Source organism: Aspergillus viridinutans (genome assembly GCF_018404265.1).
Source record: "Aspergillus viridinutans IFM 47045 DNA, scaffold_11, whole genome shotgun sequence".
Classification (NCBI taxonomy): Eukaryota; Fungi; Ascomycota; class Eurotiomycetes; order Eurotiales; family Aspergillaceae; genus Aspergillus; species Aspergillus viridinutans.
Window position 1 is genome coordinate 413,764 of NW_025091227.1, and position 25,301 is coordinate 439,064.

A 25,301-nucleotide genomic window follows, 5' to 3' on the forward strand; every position below is an offset into this window, starting at 1 on the left:
GTCTGACATCCCTGTCGGCCTTGGGTGCAGCATGGAGTCCAACATAAGCGGGACATACACAGAATCAACAGGGATTAGAAGGACAGATTTCTCGGTATAGGATAACTCTGTCGACCGTTAGCTAATCCCTGTCACTAAACCCTTCGTTGTACAAAGTAAATGAATATAGATTAATAATGATTGCTAGCATGTGTCTAGCATGCATATGTCCCACACTCAGACAGGGTCAGCCTCGGCTACGCCTCATCATCAATATGACACTCTCATCAACCACAGCAAATGCGCAATTCGACAAATTTTCCGTAGTGGTCGATATCATCGTTTTATATGACTTTCGGTATATAAGGGTAGGCTTGTTGATTCTGCGAGACTCCGTCAAAGTAGCTGCCCTGGTTCAGGAAGATTCATAGAGGGGAATTTGGCGGTTCGGGACTCCTCCGACGCCAGTAGGGATAGCTAGACCGCAACCAGAGCTATCTGAGGCATGATTGGCTGCTATTATCGGAAATATGAACTATTTTCTTAGGAAGTAAGATCTTGTGGGGCCGCAATATATCGTTCGATGGTGATTTGCTAGGCAATCTATCCCTTTCCCCGACTTTTGAGCAAAATTGGCAAACCGAGCAGCAATTCAACCCACGGATATCAGATTGCGAAGGATGGTCTGTCTGTAATGTCAAACACGTTTAAAGCAAGCGCAAGAGGCCTCCAGTAGAAGAATGTTGATTGTTAGGAATCAATTTTGAGGACAGCTATGCGTTTAGCCGACTTTCGCGAGTCATTTTTGCGGGGCCCGCTTATACCTTAGCAGGGGTACTTAGGGCACGACGTAGCAACAAACAGCATTATTGGCCCCGATGGTATGCACCTCCGTTTTTAATCTGTTGGTAAAGTGCGGACATAGTGAACTCTACTCCAAGGAGGCAAGAAAACTTAGCGCATTGAGGAACATTCATGTAACCAACACAGCAGAACGAGGAAGTATACATTGCTACACCAGAGGAATGGAGAGCATGACCCTATGGAAATCCTCTACAGTCTCGCGTCTACTCTTTTCGAAAGGAATAACCTCAACAGAAGACACCACCTCCAATAGTCATTATGTCCAACCGGACATAATATATATCCGCGAGCTGAGACACATCGACGCTGGCAACCGAATAAAGGTGCAGGAGATGATCCAGTTAAAACATAGACTAACGCAATTGTATACTGACTGGGAGTTATATTCATTTTCTAAACATGTCGGCATACAATCATCTGCATCCTTGTACTAGTGGTGATTGAGATGATGGAGAGTGTGGAGCGATCTTTGCAGATCCTGATCAGCGCTGATCAGCGAACCGATCACTTGGATTCACGATCTTTGAATTCTGGGGCCATAGGACTGGATAGAATAATATAAATAATAACATCCTGTCCAGAATTCTATACAGATATCGCGCTGACTAGGACAAACCACCCAGCACGTTAAAGCGCGGCAAGTCCATTCCCTCACTGACTTTTTTGAATTTCTGCCAGGGAATATTTTCCCCAATAATAGAAATCAAGGTCTAAATACTCGTCTCACAGATTATAGGGAAGATATGACACTTAACGTTGCTCAAAATCTCCGAGTCTGAACCCCGACATTCGAATCAAACCACGGCCGAAACTCGATGCCTCCATTTACTGAGAAGCGAAAGTTTTTGGACGACTCCACTCCAGGGCAGTTGACAACGAAGGCTACGCTAGCCGACATAATAATAGAATAATACACGGCTTGGACAGATCCTGATAACTGCTAAGTTGGCTCCATTCTCAGGCGGCAGTACGACTGATGATTCGCTGAAAAACCTCAGCTCCGTGATCCTCGGGATAACTGCTTCTTCTGGACTAGTATTGGGCTAAGCTCACCATGTCTCTGCAGGATCTAAGGTAGAGAAAGGAAAATTGGCATCATGCTCATTGTGATTGACGGAAAATATCTATTATGTTCAGCATCAAACTGCCAATAAAGCGTTCTACTGAATGATCCAGACTGACTAAAAATATGGGTGCCACGTGGTCCGGTAGCTTCCGGTATCCAATGCACCAAGTCTTGATCGAAACCGACACGAAACACTGCCGTTCTGGCCCTCTGTTGAGCTGGAAGTACATCGAGCCACTGGAAAAATGCCGTGTTGGGACTATTCCATGAGCCGGGCCATGGCCCAGATCCCGCCAGACTATGAGTACTTGATGGCGATGTCGTGAGCAAAGCACAATCAGTGCACGATTTTTCGACGACTCTCAGACCTTTAGGTCTAATGCATCGCTTATGTTTGCCCGAACTATAATGGACGAAGTAGGCGTCGATAGTTCCAAGGGTCGGTGAATTTCTGTTCCTCGGCCCCGGAGGGCTTGCCCTACTTCGTAGCTTTCCTTAGGTCGATATGGCAGAGATGAGAGGCGTAAACTCTGTTTGCGCTGGGATATATAGGAGTAACATCTTCTTCATCGCGCCTAGGAGTGTTTCTTTCCCCTTGAACAGGCGGTTGTGGTCAGCTCATCACTGCCATCTCAGGGACAAAATATTTTCTACAAGGGCCTGAGAATTCGGTCCGTCCAGTTGTGCCAAAATGCGTTCCTGGCACGCCTGGGGCCTGACTGGCTTAGCCAGCCTAGCAGTTGCCCAATGTGTGACCGTTGGCTCGACCGTGGCTTCGGCATGTGCTGCAGTCACTGCCGCCGCTTCTTCGACTGCATCGCCTACAGCCCTGTCATCTCCGAGTACGTGACCTGTTTCACTCTAAGGAACAGCCGGACTGACTCTCCTGTTCCATCTAGCCTCCTCTTCAGTGGTCATTGTTGCTACCGATAGCTCCGGGCAGTTTACTGCAATCGGCGATGCCATCGCCTATGCTCAGCAACAAGGGATTCCTACTGTCACTGTAAAAGCAGGAACCTATACCCAAGCGGTCACCGTCTCTGCCACACCCTCGGTCACCATCGTTGGTGAAACTGCCAATCAAAATGACTATGCGCAAAATCAAGTCACCGTCTCTGCTACCAGCCCTCTCGTCATCTCTGTCAACGTCCTCGGTATCACATTCAGCAACATCAACTTTGTCAACACCGCGACGGGTAGCTATGGGGCAGCCACCATCCGCGGATCCAAGAATGCATTTTACCAATGCCAGTTCGTGTCTGCGGGAAGCTTAGGTATCACCGCCAGTCTGGGACTGGGTATTATTGCCAACAGCTATATCGAGGCCCTGGACAAGGTAATCTACAACTATCCCAGTCTGTACATCTACAACACCACGATCGTACCTATTAGTTCCAGCGCCCTTCTTGTTTACAACAAGGGCTACACATCTGGAACCACCTTGTACAATTCGACCGTTATCTTTGATTCTTGCTCTGTCCAGCAAAAGTCCGGCACGAGCAACCAGAACGTCTACTTGGCAGCAGCAAACAATGGCGGAGGATCCGTCGTCGTTTTCCGGAACACGTATCTGGCGGGTTTGATTGCTGCTACGGGTGTGCATGTCGACGCAGCCACTCAGAATACCCTCAATTTCTATGGTGAATACGGGACTACAGGAGCGGGGTCTTACTCCAGCAATCAGGCCTCGCGCTCGCAATACATGTCGCTGATGAGTGCGTCGGAACTGACCCGCTTTTCGATAGACCAGGTATTTGCCGGCGTATATCCTCAATTTGCCTCTTCGTCTACCAACTGGGTATACGCGGATGTCCTGTCAGACATTGCAAACTCGGACGTGATTCAAAGTGCATCCACAGCCGTGGCCACATCGTCTGCCGTTGCCACATCGACTGCAGCTTTGACCTCTTCCAGCATGGCCTCTGCGACGTCTACCGCAGCCACGCCGTCCTCCACCCTGGTTGTCTCCCAGAATCCCACTGCTGGCCAGTACGCGAATGTCAGCCAGGCCATCGCAGCGCTGCCTAATGATGGCCAGGCATACACAATCTACATCAAGGCGGGAACCTATACCGAGCAGATTTCCATCACTCGCGCAGGCAAGGTTACCCTTCGTGGTGAAACCTCCTTTGAGAATGATTACACCCAAAACCTGGTTACCATCCAGTTTTCTTACGGTGTCCTGACCAGTGCTGGCCAGGATGAAAGCACTCCGGTTATCTATGCAAAGAAGACGGATGGCTCTGGACTCGCGCTGTACAACATCAACTTTGTTAACACGTACCCGCAGACCACGAACACCGCTGCCTTGGCTGCGGACTTTTACGGTTCAAACATGGCAGCATACGGTTGCTCCTTCATCGGTTACCAAGATACGCTCTTGGCTAACAAAGGTACGCAAGTATTCTCGAATTGCTACATCGAGGGATCGGTCGATTACATTTGGGGTTTCTCGACTGCCTATTTCCACCAGTGCTACATCGCGGCGAATACTGCCGGCGCGTGTATTGCCGCCCAGAGTCGTTCCTCTTCCACTGCCGCTGGGGGGTATGTGTTTGACAGTTGCTATATGACCTACACCAACTCCTACGGTACTACTTTTGGTCAAACGTACCTCGGCAGACCTTACTCCCAGTACAGTATTGCCGTTTACATGAACTCCTACCTGGACAAGCACATCAACAGCGCCGGATGGAGCATTTGGTCTACCAGCGCCCCCCAAACTGACCACGTCACCTTTGGAGAGTACAACAACTCGGGTCCTGGAGCATGGTCGTCCGGCCGCGCGTCATTTGCAACCAACCTGACTGCAGATGCTGCCAGCGCATACACACTCTCGTCCTGGATTGGGGATACGACCTGGTTGGACATGACAGCGTATAGCTATGTTCCTTCCTATAGCCTCACTGGACCATCTACCACTCCTACCACTACTGCGACTCCCTCTTCCACAGCGACTGCAACGTGGGGACATCCAACCAGCGGAACCACACCCCCAGCAGGCGCGGTTATTGTCTCCCAAGGTGGCTCTGTCAACGGTTCCTACAGCAACTTGACGGCTGCATTGGCTGCTCTGCCCAATGACGCTTCGACCCAGATCATCTTCATGTATCCTGGCACCTACACTGAGCAGGTTCCTTCGATCAACCGGAATGGACCTGTTCAGATCATTGGTTATCAGATAGGAAACCCTGGCGAGACATACAGCACCAACCAAGTTACTATCACCTTTGCACGCGGCCTGTCTCTGTCTCCTCCGCAAACAGGCCACTCTGACGCCGAGACGGCAACTCTGTCCACCGCCAGCAACAAGATTGCGCTTTACAACATCAACATCATCAACAGTGATAATTTGGATGGATCGCAGTCGTCCTACGTGACTCTCGCCGCATCGATCTATGGCTCACAAATTGGTTTCTATGGCTGTAGCTTTATCGGTTGGCAAGATACCCTGTTGACTGGCAGTACAGCCGGATATCAGTACTACGAATCGTGCTATGTCGAGGGTGCAATCTGTGAGAACGTGATGGAATGATAATGTGACTTGATTGTTGAACTATCTAAGATGAAGCTATCTGCCAGGCTGAAGAAGATGGTGCGTGAGGTGCTAAGCTTGATTTGGAAGCATAGGCGAGAGAGTAACATTCACACAATCGATTTCATCTGGGGCTACTCCAAGGCCTACTTCAAGGGATGCACCATTGGGGCCAAAAGAGCCAAATCTGCCATTACGGCGCAAAGCCGAGCATCCTCTTCTGCTGTCGGTGGGTACATATTCGATGAGTGCACATTCGAGGCCGCTCCGGATGCAACGGTCGATCTGACCAAGAGCGTGTATCTCGGTCGTCCGTACTCCGCCTATGCCCTGGTGGTCGTCAAGAATTCGTTCTTGAGTGATGTTATCCAACCCTCTGGATGGAAGATCTGGAGTACCACTGACCCCCGTACGGACCACATCACGTTCGCCGAGTTCAACAATTCAGGGCCGGGTAATTGGGAGAATAATGCAGTCGCTCGACAGGCTTTTGGCAATTGTACTCTACTTACCTCGGACACTTATACACTTGAGGCAGTCATGGGATCGACTGACTGGATTGATCTGACATACTGGGGCTCTGTTACCATCCCAACCGGGACCCCGACCACTACGGCTACACCGACCGCTACTCCTACTGCTATCCCAGCAGCGTATGGTGGAACTGTTCCTCCTGCTGGAGCGTACATCGTGTCGAAGACGGCGATTGAAAATGTGACTACTTACGACACTATCCAGAGTGCGCTCAATGCCCTGCCCACCTCCAGTAAAGTGACACCCACGGTATTCATCTACCCGGGTGTCTACGAGGAGCAGCTTGTGCTCAATCGTTCCGGAACCACGATTTTCATCGGCTACTCAACCTCGACCTTCGACTACAATAGCAACCAGGTCACTATCCAGTACAATGCTGGTGTCGATACCCAGGCCGACCAGTCCAACTCGGATAGTGCCACTGTTTATGGCACCGGCAACTACTTCCAGGCTATCAACATCAACTTTGTCAACAACTTTGGCACCGCTAAGGACTATGCATCTCTCGGTTTTGCAGTCAAGTCAAGCAAGTATGCTGCTTTGTACGGCTGCCAGGTGAAGGGAAACCAGGATGCGCTCTTGATCAATGGATATTTCTTCGCTAGCAACAGCTACATCGAGGGGAACATCGATATGATCTGGGGATCGGGAGCTGGCTATTTCCTCAAGTCGACTATTGCGCCTAACGAAGATGGCATCAATCTGACGGCCGATAAGCGCTCCACGAATACTACTGCCGCTGGGTTCGTCTTCGACCAGTGTACCATCGTTCCCTCTACGGGTGCCGGGACAATGTCCGATATCTCGCTCGGCAGGCCATGGAACTCTTTTGCTCGGGTGGCATACGTAGATTCATACCTTGACTCATGTGTGACTGCTGCTGGATGGGAGCGGTGGTCCTCGAGCGCTCCAAACACCGATGGGGTGGTGTTCGGAGAATATGGCAACTATGGTCCTGGCGCGTCGACTGCTCAGCGTGCATCGTTTGCAACTCAATTGGATGGTAGCAGCATTTCTCAGTTCCAGCTGTCGAGTTTCTTTGCCGTTACATCTTGGATTGATTTCACCCATGTCAGTGGAACCCCGTTCGTGCCTGGAATTGCAATCAGCACGAGTGCGGTTGTGAGCTCAGCTACGCCTACTTCCAGTGCCGTCGTTACACCCTCGACCGTGACAACGACAGTGACCGTGACGGATCAGGAGACTGTGTACACGACTTTGACTTCTACCGACAAGACATCCACGGTCAAGTATACCGTCACCGAAGATGTGGGTACAACTCTGACTGCGGCCGAGTCTTTCAAGACAACGACGCAGAAGACTACAATCACAGACACTGTGATTGTTACTGAGCCAACGGTGTGGAGCACGAAGAAGGTTGTCATTACCAGTGATGTCGGACTCACCATCACACCGGCTCCAAGCACGAGTACGAGCACGCTAAAGGAAACTACCACAGTCATTGCAACAACTACCCAGGCGCCGTCTACTGTCACCGTCAAGAGCACATTGACCTCTGCCACAACCACCACGGTGACGGCCAAAGCAGTAACGACAACATCAACGGCAGTGACCACAACGACTACTGTCACGACCTCCACTCCGGGAACAGTCAAGGTAACTTCAACCGTCACCGTCACTACGGGTACTGGCGGCACCACCACTATCACGGCTAAGGCTATGACAAGCACCGTCAGCGTCACCTCCACAGTCTCCAAAGCCAAGACCATCACGACTACGATTAGCTGTGTTCCAGCAGCAAAGATGAAGCGGAATGTAATCCCTCGAGCTGCTGCCGCTGTGACAGTCACCGACTACACCACGCTCACAACAATTGTCAAGACATCCACCGTCAAGCTTCCTGCATCAACCGATACTGTCACTGTGGTGACCACTAAGACGACCGGCAAGACGACGACTATCCCAGCGTCAGCTAGCACCATTACCGTCCTGTCGACCGTGACCAAGGGCACGACCAGCACTATCCCAGCGGTAACCAGCTATGTCACGCAGACCAGCATCTCAACCATCGGGAAGACCACCACCCTCAAGGCCTCTACCACCACGGGGACTGTTACCTCGCTCGCAACCAAGACATCAACTACCACAGTGGTTGGCGCCACTCAGACCGTCACCAGCATCAAGACAACGACAATCGAATCGACCGTCTCGCTTCCTCGGAGCACAGTCACCGTGACCAAGTCGACCGTCTCGACGGTCCATTCAACAGTCACGCTCGCCACTCCTACAAGCACAATTGTAAAGACGACAACACATAGTCTTACCCCTTCGGCGACGGTTACTTCCCGGGCCACCAGTACCAAGACGACGACGGTAAAGACGACAGTCACGCAGACGGAGACCGTGACTAAAACGTCCAAGGGGGCTGGAGCCTGCCCTACCAACTAATCTCCCTTATCCTTATCTTTCTAATTACTTTATTGAACCTCATCCACTTAATGTTTCAATTGCATTTAACTATACACACATTAATCATATAACTCATAAACAAGCAACTTCACAACTCCAACTGCCCCTTAAGCTACCAACGTAAAAATCAAGAAGTTCAAGGCGGCAACTGACTCTTCGACTCCTCAGGGAACTTCCTAAACAAATCCGCCAGATGATCAATCGGCGCAGCCAGCAACCCGGCTACAGTCTCAAACGGCGGCTTATCAGGCGCACTGGGGTGGCTCCTCGTCGGGATAAACTTCTTCGTGCGCATGAACTTCTTCGTCTGGTTCTCCGAGTCGTCCTGGTCAAGCGTCTTCTCCAACGAAGGCAGATCCTCGCTCTCTTCTTCCTTGATGTGTTGGCTCAGATTAGTCCAGAGGGACTTGAGCGTGGGCTCGAACTCGGGGTCCTCGGTGGAGAGGCCCTGGAATTTGTAGAGGTGTTCTTTGACCTATTTCTCGTTAACACCAACACTCATAGTTAAAAGAAGGGAGGGAAGGAGGGGAAGGCATACAGTCTGATGCTCCGCGCGGTCCTTATCGGCCATCGCCTTGCCTTTAGGGAGGTTCTTCTCCATGAGCGGGTAGACGATCAGCTCCTCGCCGATGGAGTGGCGGGCCAGTTCCCATGTGAACTGGTTCTGCCAGCGGGTTTTTTCATCGGAGGTTTTGGCAGAGAGGATCTTGTTGTAGGCTTCTTCGAGCTCGCGGTGGTCGTCTTTGATTGCGTCTGCGAGGCGAGTCATGGTGGGCGATGTGAATGCGAAGGTGCGGTTCTGGATGAGTCTGGATGTGATGGGTGTGACTGTGGATGGTCTGAGAGTGAGTGTTCTGGAGGCGAGACAGCGGGGGAACATGGTTATAGATATGTTGTAGGCTGTGCTAAGGGGTTGAGGCTGTTGTAGAGGTACTTTTATATACTTGCGGTGGTTGTGAGTGGTATACTTCGGCAGATAACTGGAGGCAGATCATCCCCACATGCCCCACAGATCCGGGGTGGCCAATCACACAGCGAGAATTACCAAGTAATAGATGCCAATAAATGTCATGTCCACGTCATGTTCTAGACTTGTCGCTATGGTTGCATTCTTTTCTTGAATTATCCTGGTGTTGATACAACGGATCTAGACTATACTGTTCACAGTGACGTACGCACATTTCTGGAACTTCCCTGAAACGAGGAATTTAGAAATCAAGGAGCATCTCGAGTCATTGGAATCAGTACCCAAGTATGAGCTATGCCAATACAGAAAAATGCGTGATAGGTGCGGAAAACTCTCAATGTCATTGACATAGCTTATTCTGTTGCTAATACCTATCATCTGATTCAAGCATTCTGCTACTGGTGACAGGGTACTATGACCGCCTGGTGATGCAAACAACCGAATAGAATCAAGATATTCGCAGCATTCGATCGATATCGAGATCGAGATCGAGGTCTCATACGTGCACAATCAGGCAATTGTTGATGTACAACGACTCAGATCATACGACCAAGGCGACAAGATTCCAATTTGAATTTCTACTGTTCAATTTACCTTGGGGTATTGGCGTTGCTAGGTCACCATCTCTACAAAGAGCAGCAGACACCTCTAGTGTGCTTCAAAAGACCTACTTTAATAGATTCAATGATGTCAAGAAACATCCCTTGAACTTCTTAGTAGGTAGACAAGCGTAGACTGGATAACCTCATATGTCGCCATTACAAGACATTCCACACTAAGGCATTGCTTTGGCACCACCGTATGTCTGGGTTTTTTAGCCGAGTATGGTGACAATGGCGGAAGCGCCATAAGCAGACTGATTGACGCCTGATAACATTGTTTTTTTAGAGCGAAGGGTTCGCAGAACAAAACTGCCCTGCAGATAATACCCAAGGTTTGGTGGAGATGCACGAGCGTCCAATAAAAGGGAAGGAAATATGTAGTTCCATTAATACTTATTATAGTAGAAGAATTGCCCTGCATGTTTATCAAGGTTCTGTGAGCTATTTAGAACCATCTTACTAGTTAGTTTCAGCATCCCTGAACCCTAAGTACTTGTAACTTGGGTCTCTCCTAGACTCACTACATACTTGACCATGCTTGATTTATCTTTCTTTCAATCCATTAAGACCTGCTGAAGTCCCTAAGTCTACCCATCCAAAAACCCCTGGCGATCGATGTATCTGAAATGATCAAATCCAAAGTCCTTCTGGTCGGCATGAATACAAGCGACATTCGGTGGTGGCCTTGTTGATAGCCGCAGATAGCGCATCGTCCTCGACAGGCAAAACAAAGCGATCTATACGCTATGAGATACCACCTTCCCAAGGTTTTAAATATCCCCGACGGAAATATAGAGGAATAGGGTAAATACATTCTCCTGACAAAGCTAAGACAAATGGCCAGAATCGGCAGGTCGTATCAGGCTAAGACCACTAGCCCCCCTTGCTGGCTAAGCTTTGCCTATTATATGGAAGGTATCCTGTTGCAAAGCACCCATTACTCTGACTATTACGAAGCTCCCTTGAGACATGCAAATAAAGCAAACATTGTTGCTGCGCTTGCAACGCTATATAGAACCTCTCAGAAGAATGTTCAAAGAGATACAAAGGTGAGATGACAACAGTATATTGTCTAAAGTTAGTGCGACTGAGCTGCAGCTCTATGTCAAATCTACAGAAACTGCTGGAAATTCTCTCCCGTTTAGACTCATGGTAAACTAATGTCCCACCAAAGCCTGATGCTCAGGCGCGTACCTATTCCCATACGGCTTCGCCACGTCAATGATTCTCCGCATCTCCTGCTTCTCCTCCTCGGTCAAATCAATCTCCCTAGACGCCCAGTTCTCCTCGAGCCGGCTAGCCTTAGTCGTACCGGGAATAGCAATGAATCCCTGCGCGGCGACCCAGGCCAGCGCTATCTGACTGGTGGTGCAATTCTTCCGAGCAGCAAGCTTTTTGATCTCCTCCACGATTGCTCTGTTCTTGTAGAAGTTCTCCCCTTGGAATTTGGGGCCTAGGTCATCAGCATTAGCAAATGTTTATATTGTCCATTAGCTCCAGGGATAGCATACTCCTCCGGCGGAAATCATCCGGGGCAAAGTCATCAGGAGACTTGTATTGGAAGTCGTCGACGAGCCAGCCATGTCCCAGCGGACTGTAGGCAACATAAGCGACTCCTAGTTCTCTGCATGCGTCAATGAGACCGTCAGTCTCATGGATGGTCTCGAATGCAGAATACTCCGCTTGCACGGCATCGATCTTGGCGACTGCCATCTGTTAGTAAGACGCGAGGAGAACGGAAGGAAAATCTCATTTGAGTTGGCCTTGCGCAGTGTCGCAGCCGAACACTCCAAGAGACCAATATACTTGGTCTTGCCGGCCTTGCGGATCTCATCGAGGGCAGGGATCGACTCCTCGAGTGGTGTTTCTGACCACCTCTTTAGTATCCGTTAGGGATTATATATGATTGAGACGTACTAGGATCGATCCGGTGCAAGTAATAGAGGTCAGGCGCGAAGCCAAGTCGCTCGATGGTACCATCGATATACTCCTTGATATGAGCAGCGGAATTGGTGACGGAGAAATCTGCAACGTTGAAACCGCATTTCGGCGCAACTAGCGGGCTCTGTTAACTTATGACAGAGTAGACAGACAGCAAGAGTGACTCACTGAAGACCCTGTCCCGGACATTGTGTTTCCGGATGAAATCGCCCAGCAGTTTTTCATTCACACCAGCTTGGTAGACGACCTTTGCTTGATGTGTTAGGCTTTGTGTCTGGGATGTCGGGGGTACTGAACTCACAGCAGTGTCCCAGAATGTACACCCTAGTTCAATCGCTTTCATAAGAACCGGCTCTGCTTGCTCGAAGGTGAGATTGGTACCCAAGCCGAAGCTTAAGCCCATGGCACCAAAGCCAGGTGAAGGCACTTCGATATCGCCGAAGGGGAGTGTTTTGACCATCTTTGCTCCTGAAAGAAATGGTAGAGGTGTCACAGTTGATTCAGGATTTTGATCTACTTGCTTTCTCTTGATGTCGGTTGCGGCGATACACGAATATATATACCTTGCTGAGAAGTGCTCATCATTGCGGTGTATAAAGATCGGCGTATTGGTAGAATATGCTGTGATATCATACAATGGATACTATTCGACCAATCATGTGGCTAAAGTTCGGGGAATTATGGAGTGCTGATAGCCATCTGATACTAATTGCTGACATGTTTGAGCTTAGCCATGCTCTTAAAACCGATACAGCCATAACTCCGGTGCTGACTCCGGGATGTGGGTCAACGGATTTGGTTATGAGGGTTTCGGCAAAACAACTTTAACTCAAGAATTGGTCCCAAGTTCATAGTATTAGATAACTGAAAAAGTGAGTTCGTTGCCAAGCTGAGAAGCTGGTTGATCACCTAGGTGATTCATCCTGCATAGATGGTTCTGGTTGCTCTCACCTTCCCCTTGTCCACACATCTCCCCACCACGCATTCTATACCCATCCACCCCGCCATCAGAATCAGCGTTGTGATGCTGACATGCAACCCAGTCTCTTCCTTGTCATGCCTCTTCTTCTAACCTGTAGCGATCAAAAGCGACTAACTGAGAATGATCCACTGTATGCATAACCTGGTGAGATTACCGTGACTCCATCATGTTTCATTCGATGACGGAAACGTAGGCTTGGCATTCTCTGGTGACAGACCTAAGAAGGATTAAGGGAGCCTGTGGTTCTGGATAGACGTCCTGAAATGATGGGTCGGGGGATGGGGGAAGAGGAAAGCCAGTTATCGCTCATGGCACATGCTTATTAGATACTCTTCGCCTTCGTGCGCGCCTGCTCATCGGGGGCCTTTTTGGAATAAAAGGTTTGCTCTTCTCCTTCAACGTTTGGAGAATGCAATCATTCCCAAGTCTTTCAACTATACGTACTGGCGCATTTAACATTTCATCATGAGAATCAGGACTGCATCCTCTGTCTAAGAGGAGTCTGATGATCACCCTCATTACCTCTTCAACTTCCAGGCTCAGAGGCGTATGCCTAGTGACATTATGTTTTATGCATGGAATACTGTTAAACGGAAGTAAGGCGTATTATAAAGTCTTGTTACCAATCCAAGAATAAACACGCCGCACTATATTGTCTTCTATCCACGTACTGCTGACGCTTGACAAGGGTCACGCAGCTCGATGGACCGCTGTGACCAATGTCATTCTTTCCATTTCACTTGACAACATCTCTTCTTGCCCCAAAGCATATAGCGCCTTCTCCTCTTCTAGTAGGAGATCCATGAGTAGTGTTCTGATATTCATAGCGATCTTGAGAAATGCGGCACAAGCTTGTTCGAGATCCAGCTCATACTGGCGTCGTCCTTCACCCCCACTCGTTACTACACTCCTGAGGAGATAGCTTGCTCCCTCTTTGATAATCTTCGCGAACTGCGTGCCTTTGTCAGGCTCAGTGGCTTTGAGCGGCTCCTTGGTGAGTCCTACTGTATCACTTGCGGCTTTTTTAAGGGCGGCCTTGTTTTTCCAGCCTACTGAGTCGGGCCAGCCTTCGTGCTGTAAACGAGACATTTGGCGCAAGATGAGGGACGCATCATTACAAATTTCGCTGAGGCCGCTGGTGAGAAGGGCTTTGTAAAGCTCTGTGGACGACGTCGTTCAGTGATAAAGATGAATTCTCAATTGGAAGTATGGGTGGCACGATAAATGCCTATTTATATTTTCCTGTGGATAAGCTAATGTTCTGCGGCATATAAATATTTCACAGTACATAGTAGGATCTCAAGCCGCAGCATGATGATAAATAACAGTAGAGATGTATCCGCGGCCGCATACCAAGTAATCTTTTGGGGATTCTCATATCCTGGTTATCTCCTGGTCATTTTGTGAGAATAGGTTCCGGAATACATTAGCATGTTTATGATCACAACTGACAGTAGGACACAAGCACTATTAAGAGAAATTACCCCACAAAAGCTTAGGCCAGCTTGATGCTGGATAGCACAATCATTCAATGTTTAATGTTAGTTTACCAGCCTTCGGATCCATGGTCAATTCAACATACCCACAGTCAGCAAACAATATACGCACATAAATACCAATGACATTGAGCTACTGATATATATCAGAGGGATGAGCAGGTATATGACTGGTTACTGCATTAATTAGCTCCTGACACGGTCTATATCACTAACCTGCTCTTAGTATGTCTACAACAATTTCCTGGGAATGTCTCCGCCCCAGGCACTGCGCTTCCTGCAAATGGTCCTGTTTTTTGTCCCTCCTGGGCCTGCTACAACGCTGGAGGTTACCATATCCCGGACCCTACCAACCCGGACTCCACGGTCTGAAATGTTCTAAATCTAGCCTCTAGGCTTTGATTGGTCGATTAGGTCGTGGATGGATGATGCTCTTTGGGGATGGGTAAAATTATGTGATTATGTTAAGCCGGTCAAAAGTATCTGCGCGGAGAATGAAGGCGAACTTGTTGCTCTCGTACAGTATAGACTTCTAGGCTTTTCATTGGTCAATTGGTTCTTCATTACCGAATGTGGGGACGGTCCGTGTACGGTCCGGCTCATCGGCCTATTTTCAAGTGAACAGGTGTGTCGGGCTCACGGGCCGTGAGTTTGAGTCGATACCGGTTCTGTCCTCGCCATTGACATATAAATGTCGAGATATGTCCTCAATTTATTAATGGAATCCAGATGTAAAGGTTCTTCAATCATCCTAAAAGAACGCGAAAGATGAACAAGAACGATGGCTTCATCATCATCGGCGCCGGTGCCTTTGGGCTCTCCACAGCCCTAAGGCTCGCCCAGGACGGACACACATCCGTCACTGTCCTCGACAGATGCATGCCCCCGGTTCCAGATGGGAGCAGTAACGACATCTCGCGCATCATCCGATTCGACTACGGCGATCCAGTCTACGCCCAGATCGCCAAAGAGGCGTACGACCTGTGGAAGACAACCGAGTACTCGGAGGCATTCCACCAGACGCCCTGTCTATGGGTGTCGCAGGAAGGAACCCCGGGGCGGCCGGTGCAGGCCGGTGCGGCTGGGTACACCCGCAGGACGCGGCAGGTGTTGACGGAAATGGGGCAGGAGTGGCATGCTGTTTCCAGCGTCGAGGAGGCGAAGAAACGGTTCCCTGTGTTGAGTGGGAAGCTGGCAACGCCTGGCTTTGACGGGTTCTACAATACCAATGCTGGCTGGGCGGATGCGGGACTAGCAATTCAGAGACTTGCGAGTCGCTGCGTGGCGGCGGGAGTCAGCTTTATTACCGGTCCGAATGGCCATGTCGTCGAGTTCGAGTATGGGCAGAATGGGAGGGTTGATGCCGTTCGAACTCTCAATGGTAACCGCATCACTGGTAATAGATTTATCGTTGCGACTGGCGCCTGGACGGCGAGTCTCATCCCCTCGTGGAACTCGATGGTGGCTGCTGGACAGGTTGTTGGATGGCTTCGTCTGACACCCGAGGAGATGATTCGGCTTAAGGACCTCCCCATCTACTTCAATTTTTCAACAGGCTTCTTCTGTTTCCCCATCCATGAGGCCACGGGGTACCTGAAAGTAGCCGTGCACGGATTCGGGTATACATCGCCACATCCAAAAGCTGTATCTGCACCACCAAGCTCCGCTGTCTCTGCACGAACCAACTTCATTCCTGCAGACGGAATGGAACGGCTTTTGGCGGGTCTGAGAGATATTTTGCCTGAATTTGGCGAACGGGAATTCGAGAAGGTGGGTTTGTGTTGGTACAACGACACGCCAACTGGAGACTTCATCTTCGACTATCATCCTGAGCACAAGAACCTGTTTATTGCAACAGGCGGAAGCGGACAGTAGGTGAAGCGCTGCGAGAATAGCCGTATCGACGAAGCTGACAGAAGCATAGTGCTTTCAAATTCCTCCCTGTCCTGGGAAAGTACATTGTCGGTAGTATCGAGCGGAAGCTGCCGAGCGAACTGCTGGATAAATGGAAATTCCCCACACAGTTCCGTGAAATGTTCCAAGAGAATGCTTTTCATGGGGATGGCAGTCGTGGAGGTCCCGAGAGACGAGAGATGACACCTCAAGAGCGGGAGATGTATACTGCTGCAATGACGAGTGCATCAGTGAGAATAAGTAAGATCTAGAAGGCCAGGAAGAAAATGCACGTGGGCTTCGATGCTTGTACATAATGCATAATATAATTAGACTATGACGAATCGATTGTGGTCTGCGTCTGAGGTTGGCCCAGATATCGTCCTCCATTTGGGCAAGATATGGAGTGGTGTAACGATAGTAAGAGCGTTGGTCGAGACTATTCCGCGAGTCTCAAGCGCACACGCCGGATCAGGAATGCTCGCTTACTCCATGCTAGGTCGGAATTGCCACTTTGTGTGGGAAATCTTCCAATAGTCAACAAGCGGGCAGGTTAGAATTACAACTGCTCCGGCAGGTAACCTCCAAAGAGCATCCAGTCCGGAACATCAGGCATTGTCAATCCCATCTCATCAGTATCTGAAATCGGCCACTCCGGTGGAAGAATGCGATCAAGAGAGTTTGTAGCCTGTTGATGCTCTTGAGCTCGGGGTGTTTGCTGATTGACCACCACCTCGCCTACTACATCATGTCCTGTCGGAAAGAAGTCGTCAAGAGGCGGCAGAACAGACACACCTTCCATATGCTGATCGGGCGAAGAGCAGGAAGCATCAAATATAGATACCTTGGCAAAACTGCAGGATGTACCAAAGTCAAGAATATCCCACATCAGAGCCTCGTCCTCAGCGGACATGCGAGGTAAATCAGATGAGGCTGGCATGCAGGGAAGAATACCGGAGAACTCTCCCTGATTATCATACAGTGAACCGTAGTCCTTGCGTCGTTCAGCAATTTTGTTTAACCGATCGGCCTGATGGAGACCATTAGTGCTGTCCCAATTGCCAATTCGGGTTAACGCACCAATACTCTCATGTTCCCCCAGTACGCAGATAAACCTGTCACGAACGCCACAAGTGTTTTGTAGTCGTTCTTGGCCAGGCGGGCAACTTGCTGCTTTTTACTTTGCGTATGCTCCAACTGGATCGTGGCCGCAATCGCGCAGAGGTACCCAATGAAAGGGTCATAGAGCTCGAAGTCCACCTCGGCCATTTCCCGCACAAACCGGGCAATCCATCTGGAATGGATGACGGAGCTCTCGTGAGATTTCTGCAGAAAGGTAGATGGTATGTTTTGTCCGTACTGGCGAAGCTTACTCGTGATGACGAATGGGTGGTGCAGCAACGCCTGTACCGAATGGAAAAGAAACTGAACGCATAGCCAGGTAGACAAGTAAGTACGCGAGCCCGGCTCCTCGCGCGCTCGGCGTCGAAAATCAACGTTCATGTAGCGGTGCGTATCCGCAAAATGCGTTTGGAATTGCATCCAGTCCGACTCTAGCCCTGCCAATGTCGAGCCTGACTGCCATGGGGGTAGTTTATCCGCATCAGAAGGCTCGAAGACGTACTCTGTGAGCTTGCCCCAGATCGAGGAAAGGCGGATGAGACAGGCCATAATTCCGTTATCTACCTTTTTTCCTAGGTTCCCAGGCGCATCGTACAGTCTTCCGCAAGATGTTGGCCCTTCATGATCTGAACCAGTTGCATCCGGAGAAGGAAAGGGTAGTGTGAAGTGCTTGTCTCTCAGGCAGATCGAATAGTTGCGGGAGGCATTATAATTGCGGTCAATCATGAAAAACGCCCACGTGATGCGCTTCCAGTCCTCTTGATCTGCTTTATCCTGAAGCGATGTGTAGCCATCGCTTCTGTTCAGGCCCCCTGACTGTAGTGCTCGAAGTCCCAGAGCGACACTACTGTAACCTCGATCTGACCGGCCATTGGAGAGATCTAGTTGAACCATCAGGAACGTGCCTTGTAGGAAAGAAAGACACAGGTTTCCTGTCTTGTACTGACTAGCCAGAATGTTCCAAGCCATATCAGTACAATTTCCTGTATTAGCCACATCTGTCTGCCGGCCCCTAGATGATTTACTGGCGAGACGAGAGGTAAGGGCGACAAGGGGAAAAATGACCTCTGAAGGCAAGGTTTCCGCATCTCTTATGAGCCTATCTCTCGAGAAGACACAGTATGGCTGGTCATGAAAGTGGTCCAGGTATATCTCCACCTGAGATCTGATGTATCCCGGCTGAAAGGGGACACTTGACTTCATTACTTACACAGTTCATCGCAATGGGAATGAAAATTGTCAAATACATACCATGATACCGTATCTCCCGCATTTGGATTCTTCATCCTTTCGGGTGCTCTATTCACGGCACTGCTTGCCGGCAACCTCTCTCTGTCAGAAAAATATCAGTGATTGAAGCAAACGAAGAAAGGCGTTTAGACTTGAGGAGGACATACTGGAGAAGGGTCGTCATCGCATCCAGTCTTTCTTCGATACGCCGGAACTGCTGAGCGTTCGAAACATTTCCTGGCAACCCGTCATCTAGGGTGCGCTGTTGATCGAGTCCCGAAAGTGCTTCTGATGAAGCGCGATTGGCTGCCCGCCGCGCGGTGTATGTACACCGCTGACCGAGTCTCCGACATAGTGAGCAAGTCGGCTTCTCGCCTGGACAACGAGCCTTTTTTCGACTTGATGCAAACAATGAAAGTTAGTTGTCTGCTTGATCGAATCACGGAATCACGTGGGTGGGTTACGAAAAGGCGAAAAGAACCACGCATTAGTTGTACATACCGGCAGGGTCCACATGCTTGACGCGCACGTTGTACTGATACTTTATGGATGGCAATATTGTCATCAGTGGCATTCATCACGAATGGGAGTTGCAATTGAAAGTCGGATGCCGTTGATGAGGATGCTCTTTGGGGGATAGCAAAAATCACGTGAGCGAGCATTATGTAAGTGAAGGTAGTTGTACCAACCACGTGAGCAGACGCCTGGACCAATGGGGCGCCCTCGCTTTTCAACTATCAATCGAGTCTCCTCAGACACAACGTTCAGAACTTCAGATCAATCGAGTTTCTTAAAAATATATTCGTCGTTGAATATGGATTGCACCTGTTACTCTGTTAGCACATATAACCAAGGATGCTCAGCCATCCCGCCATCATTGCATAGCCACAGTCTTCCTTCACTCGTAAAATGCTCGTATAAATGCGGCTGCGGCCCCCCTATCTCTCTCAGCTGCCTGACTTTACCCCACAGGTTGACACATTTATCACCCAGATCCGTATCAGTCCTGTTTGGTTAGCAATAACAATCTAACTATCACTTGGATGCTCCCACATAATCCATATTTGCCCTGAAAACATGGGAAACCCGACAGTGCAGTCTAGAATCAAAGGATCTATCTTTGGCGTGGCAGTTGTTGATGCCCTCGGCGGGCCGGTAGAGTTCCAACCACGGCGCAGTTTCCCGCCAGTAACCCACTTCATGCACAATGACACGTTCGATGTTCCACCCGGGTGAGCATTCGTCACATGTCCTTACCATTCGCACCCAAACTAATCAAGAAGAACACAGCACATGGACTGACGACACATCCATGACCTTATGTCTTGCTCAGTCACTCATCGCCTCAAAAGGCAACTTCAACCCTCAGGCTGCAATTCGTAACTATATCGAGTGGTACGAGAATGGCTACTTATCAGCTACTGATGAATGCTTCGATATTGGGGGTGGAACCAGACAAGCATTGATGATCTGGAAACACTACTTTGACAGGTCGCCTCATATCCGCGCAGATGACCCGAACGGTCATGAGGGCGGACAACCTGAAATCGACAAAGCCTTGAAGCGCGAAGTAAGTGCATGGTCTCCAAGACTGAAGATACAATACTGATGGTGGTAGATGTTTTGTGGAAACGGCTCCCTCATGCGCGTTGCACCCATTGGACTTGTGTTTTTCCGAGACACGGACAGGGCATTGTCCAACGCTGCTGTTTCCTCAAATGCCACTCATCCTTACCCCACGTGTGCCGAGTGCTGCCAGATCTACACCAGACTCATTGTGCGCGCTATGAATCGCGCTAGCAAGGAAGATCTTGCTAAAGAGTTCACTGGCACGGCTTTCGTAGATGTTAAGGTGAAGCAACGGCTTGACCGTTATTCAACTCTCTCCGACTGGGAGAACACGGATGAAGATGATATCAAATCGTCGGGATACGTCCTTTCCACGCTTGAGGCTGCTCTCTGGGCTTTCTTCACCACAAGCACCTTTGAAAGCGGAGCTTTCAAGGTCGTCAATCTGGGCTATGATGCCGATACCGTGGGGGCGGTATATGGAGGGCTCGCAGGAGCATATTATGGGATCGAAGAGATACCAGCTGAGTGGATTGCAGGCCTGCAAAAGAAAGATGTTGTTGAAGAAATCGCATCCGGTCTCTGTTCTCTTAGTTAAAGAGCTCGTGATAATAAATAAGTCAGAATCTAGAGATGGACACTAGTCATTAAGATGGAAGAAGAGCGGGAATTTATATCTGACAAGGAGCTGAGATCTATTTTCTCAAAGTATACTGATTCAGGGTTTGTGTTTGGAGAAGGTCAATCCTACAGGGGCTTCTTCGCATTTTGAATATATATCTCCGCTCCAAATCTTTCAGCGGACAAGGCTCGTCGCGTCACACTTGCGACCGCATTCAACTATAGAGCAACAAAAGCTACTCGGTTACATTTCGGTCAACTGACAGATAATGTTGCAATCCGAGCTCAAAAACCGCGAGAGACTGTTGGGATTGGTAGGAAATGGAGGCGTTTATTTTCTCTATTTCCTAGTCACTTGTTATAGGCTCCTAAGGGAAGCTGGGGAGCCGTTAACCCAGGCAGACCTCATGGCCGCCTCGCTGTCTGCCTCGTTTGTGGGCCGGATCCCTTTCTATAGGCTGGTATGTCTGTGACGTGGCGGAGTTGCATGAGCTGGTATTCATAATGTCTTGCGGCTCTTGCGCGACGCACTTTTTGGGATGGTAACCTGAACCAGAAATATAATTCAACTAAATCATCTCATGGTTAAAGCTCTCTAGAATAGACCATCTTCAGACATTCTCTTCAAGAGCACCCCAGCAGATCTTTAACAGCAGATTTCCTCCTCCCCTACTGTACCTACATCAAAAGTCGTGCACCTCGACATATTCTCTCTGAGCTTCAAGAGAAAAGGTCTGCCTCTATCATTTCTCCTTTCTATCGACTACGTAACCCCATAGGGCTGATATTCTTGACCTAACTAGATATCCTTCATTCTACTATTCTTCGGCCGCTGCCTCCCGTTAAGCTTTTATAATTCAACAGTCATCATGAGTCCTAAGTGTCGTACATGCAAGGGCGCCGGCGCCATTACCACAATTTGCGCCAACTGCCAAGGCCACGGTGGATGGTGGAAAAGTGAACGAAAGATTTGTGAGTGCTGCGGTGGTATGACCGTAGTGAACACTGGAACTTTCTTCAGTCATCGGAGAACTTGCCCGAGTTGCCAAGGGGCTGGAAGTTCCGTTATGAATAAGTGGCACAAATGCGGAAGGTGCAAGGGAAGTGGAAATTCTGCTTCGCCATGTCCTCGTGCATGTGCGGCGGGTAAAAGTGTCTATAATAATTGGGGTCAAAGTCGTTGACGATCTTGAGGTCGTGTTTGATATTACTGTCTTTTGCTACGAGAGCGGCGAAGACTATATGAAGTTTGGATTGTGATGAGCTGATCCCGTAGGCAACTATATTGACGTGTGCGAGGAGGACATGGGGAGGACAACATACTTTCTCCATGATGATTGACGAAAAAGATCAGTTCTCATCAGCCCAGACCCGCAGTGGTCTCTCCGCGTATATAAAGGGAGAGTCGGAAGCCGAAGCCGAAGCCTGCATTGTTACTCCACAGTTTCTGACATGATCTGAATTGTCTTAATGGAAACGTGCCTGCCATGCCAGCATCCCGTAACGACCGATCAAAGGAAAGAAAAGAGGTGCAAGAGCATGTGTCAGCCTTCATATATACCAGTTTTTTTATTTAGGGTTGATAACTGACTCAGTAAAGTTGTGAGCGATGTTGCTCGATGAAGCTCAAGTGTTCCGGGGCGCAGCCTTGTACGAGATGTGATAGCCAAAGATCTGCAACTTTCCTCCTGAAGAACGGATGATATCCGTCCCCGGAAGGTGAGTTTTTTTTGAACCGCTGATCCCATCTCAAAGAACCGGATGCTGATTATTTGGTCTTCCTAGCTACCTTCGCCAACTGGAAGAGGGCTGCAGTATTGATCATCGTCCCAGGCGATCGGCTCCAATACAGGAATCAAGTGTGCAGAAACATATTTTGGACTCTCATCTCGAATTCTCCGCATTGGAGCCGAATGCTTCAGTGGCCACAGGTGACGTATCGATTGACTAGAGCAGACCAACCGGCAGCTCGCGGCAACACACTGCGGACAATGATACGACTCAGCTTGCACCGGATGATGGCAATGGGTCTATCTTTCAGCACAACCCACTAGCAGATAATGACTATACATTTGCAGAAGCTCCTGATGGAAGAGACAAAATAGAGCATTTTGACACTTAGACCAGGAACCTTACCTTTCGTGCTGCACTTCCTTTCACTTCTTGTAGTATTGTTTCTGACATTAGCTGCGTGTCCAGGGGGCCAAAGGAATCCGCAGCTTGTATTGATCACCAGTGCCTAACTATAGATAGAAAACGTAGAACAGAATACGAGATCAACATCTATCTCTGGCCATATAAAGTGATGGCTCTTCCTGTCCGGATCCATTATCATCCTTTTCCTGCCATGACATTCATACATAATGGTCGAGACGATTCATCCAGCTTCAAAGATGAGTTCAACGCAACTAGCGCTCTTCTTAACTGTCGACTACGTGAGTAATACAAGTGGATTCCTCCTGCCTTTCTACAATATTTATAATTATTAGCTAGACTGGCCAGGCGACACCTACCGCCTCAGCCTCGTCAATAAAGCGCTGTACAGCCTATTACAAGACCCCCTATACAAACGACTCCTCCAGCCTGGTTCCAGCCGTCACAATGGCACCTATCTGCACTTTGCAGCGCACGAAAATCACTTATCTCTCCTACAGCGTCTCGTCCGTCGAGGGGGAAACCTCCAGAGACTGAACGACATCAGTCGAAGTCCACTCCACTACGCTGTTGGCCGGAAACATAAGGACATCTGTCGCTGGATAGCAGCGACGGATCCAGCGACCCTTGAACAGCGGAACGGGCAGGGCGCAACCACGCTCCTGATGGCTGCAAAAGCCCGCGAATGGGATCTGTGCCGAGTGCTGCTTGAGTGTGGGGCGGATGTCAATGCTGCTGGTCCCAGTCATGGATGGACGTGTCTGCATTATGCTGCGGGAGAAGGCACGCGAGAAATGGTTGAGCTTATTCTCAACCATGGCGGGGATCTGGGGGCAGTCACAAAAGGTGGAGGGACACCATTACGCATGGCTGTGCGGTGCAACAATACAGACCTGATCAAGGTAATGGTTGATTACGGGGCTGACATACATGCTGTGGACGACACGGGTACTAGTATCGTCCACTGGGCGCTTGAGGATGGAAATCTGACGAATGTGCAATTGCTAGTGGAGCTGGGGGCAAGTGTGAGGGTGAAGGATGCTCGGGGACACACGCCTCTCCACTGGGCTGCGCAGAGGGGCCATGTCGACATTTGTGAATGGCTGTTGCGGTATGGCGGTGCACAGGAGAATGTCAATGCGCAATGTAATGGGTTTCTCACGCCTTTGTATTATGCTGCGAAGGAGGGACATAGAGAGGTCTGTCGTGTGCTGCAAAACCACGGAGGAGACTTTGGGGGTCTGTTCATAATGCGATGATGATATCCTTGCCCCGGTCGATAGATGCCATGTTGAATGGAACAGGTCATTAGATTGAAAGGAGTAATAACTATGATCATTAGACTTTATATGTAAATTATATGGCATTCTATATTAGTTAGTTTTCTTGATATTTCATCTTGTTTATGGTTGTTGATTTCGAAATTTGATTTAATCATGTGCACTACTTTTGCTAGGGGAGGTACTCATTATTATCCTCATTGAGTCCATGATGTAGGTAGTGTAGCGCAGTAGCTGGCCAGAATTGATCTTACCACTGCTCACTTGTGGACTACCTTGTGGTTCAAAATTGGGTAAAGATGGCTGATGTGCCGCTTGGGAAAATCATATCATATGATTTTACATGACCCTAACATGATGTACTAGGTATCGCCTAGTGCTTCTTGGGATTATTGCTTGCCTTCAATTTTTCCTTTCCTTTTCCAATTGGGTGATGTTGAACATACTCACATCTAGAACGTTGATGCGGCCCGAATTAAACTTCAGAAATATACTGATGGTGGGCCTTCGGAATTTGTCAACGACGTCAACATGATGAATGTATTCTCCAACCTTTTCGTATCTGATTCTAGCAACGCTGGCTTTTTATAGAGACGCCAATGGATTTCCGATTATGCAACCTCTGGAACTCAGGACTCCTTTGCACAGCCTGCTTTGTGTTCTTCAACGAAGGACAGTACTAACTATCTTCAAACTGGATACTGGTGAAATACGGTATCAGCTACGGAAAAGCATCTCACAACATCAGGGCAGAAACGAAAGCGCAAGCGTAATAAGGCTAATAGCCCATTACCTACCTCTCGCTCAAAGGCTCGACGGACCAATCATATTGGATCCTCGTCGACGCTGGCACCGGACCATATGTCCTCTGTCTCGGATAATGAGAGTATGCGGACGAAGAAGGACTCGCTCACAAAAACAGAGAATTCAACATCAGTCGTTGCGGATGCTTCAGATGGCGACGATTCTGGATCCCTATATCTACTGGCCATGCAGAAATACCAAGAGCAGAACAGAACAGTTCTGAGACCAGTGT

At 49.1% G+C, this 25,301-nt stretch overlaps 9 protein-coding genes across 9 annotated transcripts; 5 read left to right on the forward strand and 4 right to left on the reverse strand.

Moving 5' to 3' along the window:
• Positions 1 to 2,600: 2,600 nt before the first annotated feature.
• On the forward strand, positions 2,601 to 5,444 carry Aspvir_002304 (uncharacterized protein; the record flags this gene model as incomplete). Its single annotated transcript, XM_043273905.1, has 2 exons — positions 2,601 to 2,751; positions 2,809 to 5,444. 2 exons carry the CDS (start codon positions 2,601 to 2,603, stop codon positions 5,442 to 5,444), a joined length of 2,787 nt encoding a protein of 928 aa, XP_043129840.1.
• A 30-nt stretch (positions 5,445 to 5,474) lies between these two features.
• Positions 5,475 to 8,387, forward strand: Aspvir_002305 (uncharacterized protein; the record flags this gene model as incomplete). Its single annotated transcript, XM_043273906.1, has 1 exon — positions 5,475 to 8,387. The coding sequence occupies one exon, from the start codon at positions 5,475 to 5,477 to the stop codon at positions 8,385 to 8,387; it is 2,913 nt and encodes a 970-aa protein (XP_043129841.1).
• Positions 8,388 to 8,544: 157 nt separating this feature from the next.
• On the reverse strand, positions 8,545 to 9,288 carry Aspvir_002306 (hemerythrin domain-containing protein; the record flags this gene model as incomplete). Its single annotated transcript, XM_043273907.1, has 2 exons — positions 8,545 to 8,883; positions 8,947 to 9,288. 2 exons carry the CDS (start codon positions 9,286 to 9,288, stop codon positions 8,545 to 8,547), a joined length of 681 nt encoding a protein of 226 aa, XP_043129842.1.
• A 1,846-nt stretch (positions 9,289 to 11,134) lies between these two features.
• Positions 11,135 to 12,378, reverse strand: Aspvir_002307 (putative aldo-keto reductase (YakC); the record flags this gene model as incomplete). Its single annotated transcript, XM_043273908.1, has 6 exons — positions 11,135 to 11,430; positions 11,489 to 11,683; positions 11,764 to 11,844; positions 11,895 to 12,032; positions 12,087 to 12,165; positions 12,220 to 12,378. The coding sequence occupies 6 exons, from the start codon at positions 12,376 to 12,378 to the stop codon at positions 11,135 to 11,137; spliced, it is 948 nt and encodes a 315-aa protein (XP_043129843.1).
• A 1,212-nt stretch (positions 12,379 to 13,590) lies between these two features.
• Positions 13,591 to 13,989, reverse strand: Aspvir_002308 (uncharacterized protein; the record flags this gene model as incomplete). The annotated part of the gene is made up of 1 exon (XM_043273909.1): positions 13,591 to 13,989. The coding sequence occupies one exon, from the start codon at positions 13,987 to 13,989 to the stop codon at positions 13,591 to 13,593; it is 399 nt and encodes a 132-aa protein (XP_043129844.1).
• Positions 13,990 to 15,164: 1,175 nt separating this feature from the next.
• On the forward strand, positions 15,165 to 16,561 carry Aspvir_002309 (NAD(P)/FAD-dependent oxidoreductase; the record flags this gene model as incomplete). The annotated part of the gene is made up of 2 exons (XM_043273910.1): positions 15,165 to 16,267; positions 16,321 to 16,561. 2 exons carry the CDS (start codon positions 15,165 to 15,167, stop codon positions 16,559 to 16,561), a joined length of 1,344 nt encoding a protein of 447 aa, XP_043129845.1.
• A 287-nt stretch (positions 16,562 to 16,848) lies between these two features.
• Positions 16,849 to 18,380, reverse strand: Aspvir_002310 (fungal specific transcription factor domain-containing protein; the record flags this gene model as incomplete). The annotated part of the gene is made up of 2 exons (XM_043273911.1): positions 16,849 to 17,319; positions 17,370 to 18,380. The coding sequence occupies 2 exons, from the start codon at positions 18,378 to 18,380 to the stop codon at positions 16,849 to 16,851; spliced, it is 1,482 nt and encodes a 493-aa protein (XP_043129846.1).
• Positions 18,381 to 19,718: 1,338 nt separating this feature from the next.
• Aspvir_002311 (ADP-ribosylglycohydrolase family protein) lies at positions 19,719 to 20,808 on the forward strand (the record flags this gene model as incomplete). The annotated part of the gene is made up of 3 exons (XM_043273912.1): positions 19,719 to 19,873; positions 19,932 to 20,211; positions 20,260 to 20,808. 3 exons carry the CDS (start codon positions 19,719 to 19,721, stop codon positions 20,806 to 20,808), a joined length of 984 nt encoding a protein of 327 aa, XP_043129847.1.
• Positions 20,809 to 23,224: 2,416 nt separating this feature from the next.
• On the forward strand, positions 23,225 to 24,244 carry Aspvir_002312 (ankyrin repeat domain-containing protein; the record flags this gene model as incomplete). The annotated part of the gene is made up of 2 exons (XM_043273913.1): positions 23,225 to 23,266; positions 23,321 to 24,244. The coding sequence occupies 2 exons, from the start codon at positions 23,225 to 23,227 to the stop codon at positions 24,242 to 24,244; spliced, it is 966 nt and encodes a 321-aa protein (XP_043129848.1).
• Positions 24,245 to 25,301: the final 1,057 nt, after the last annotated feature.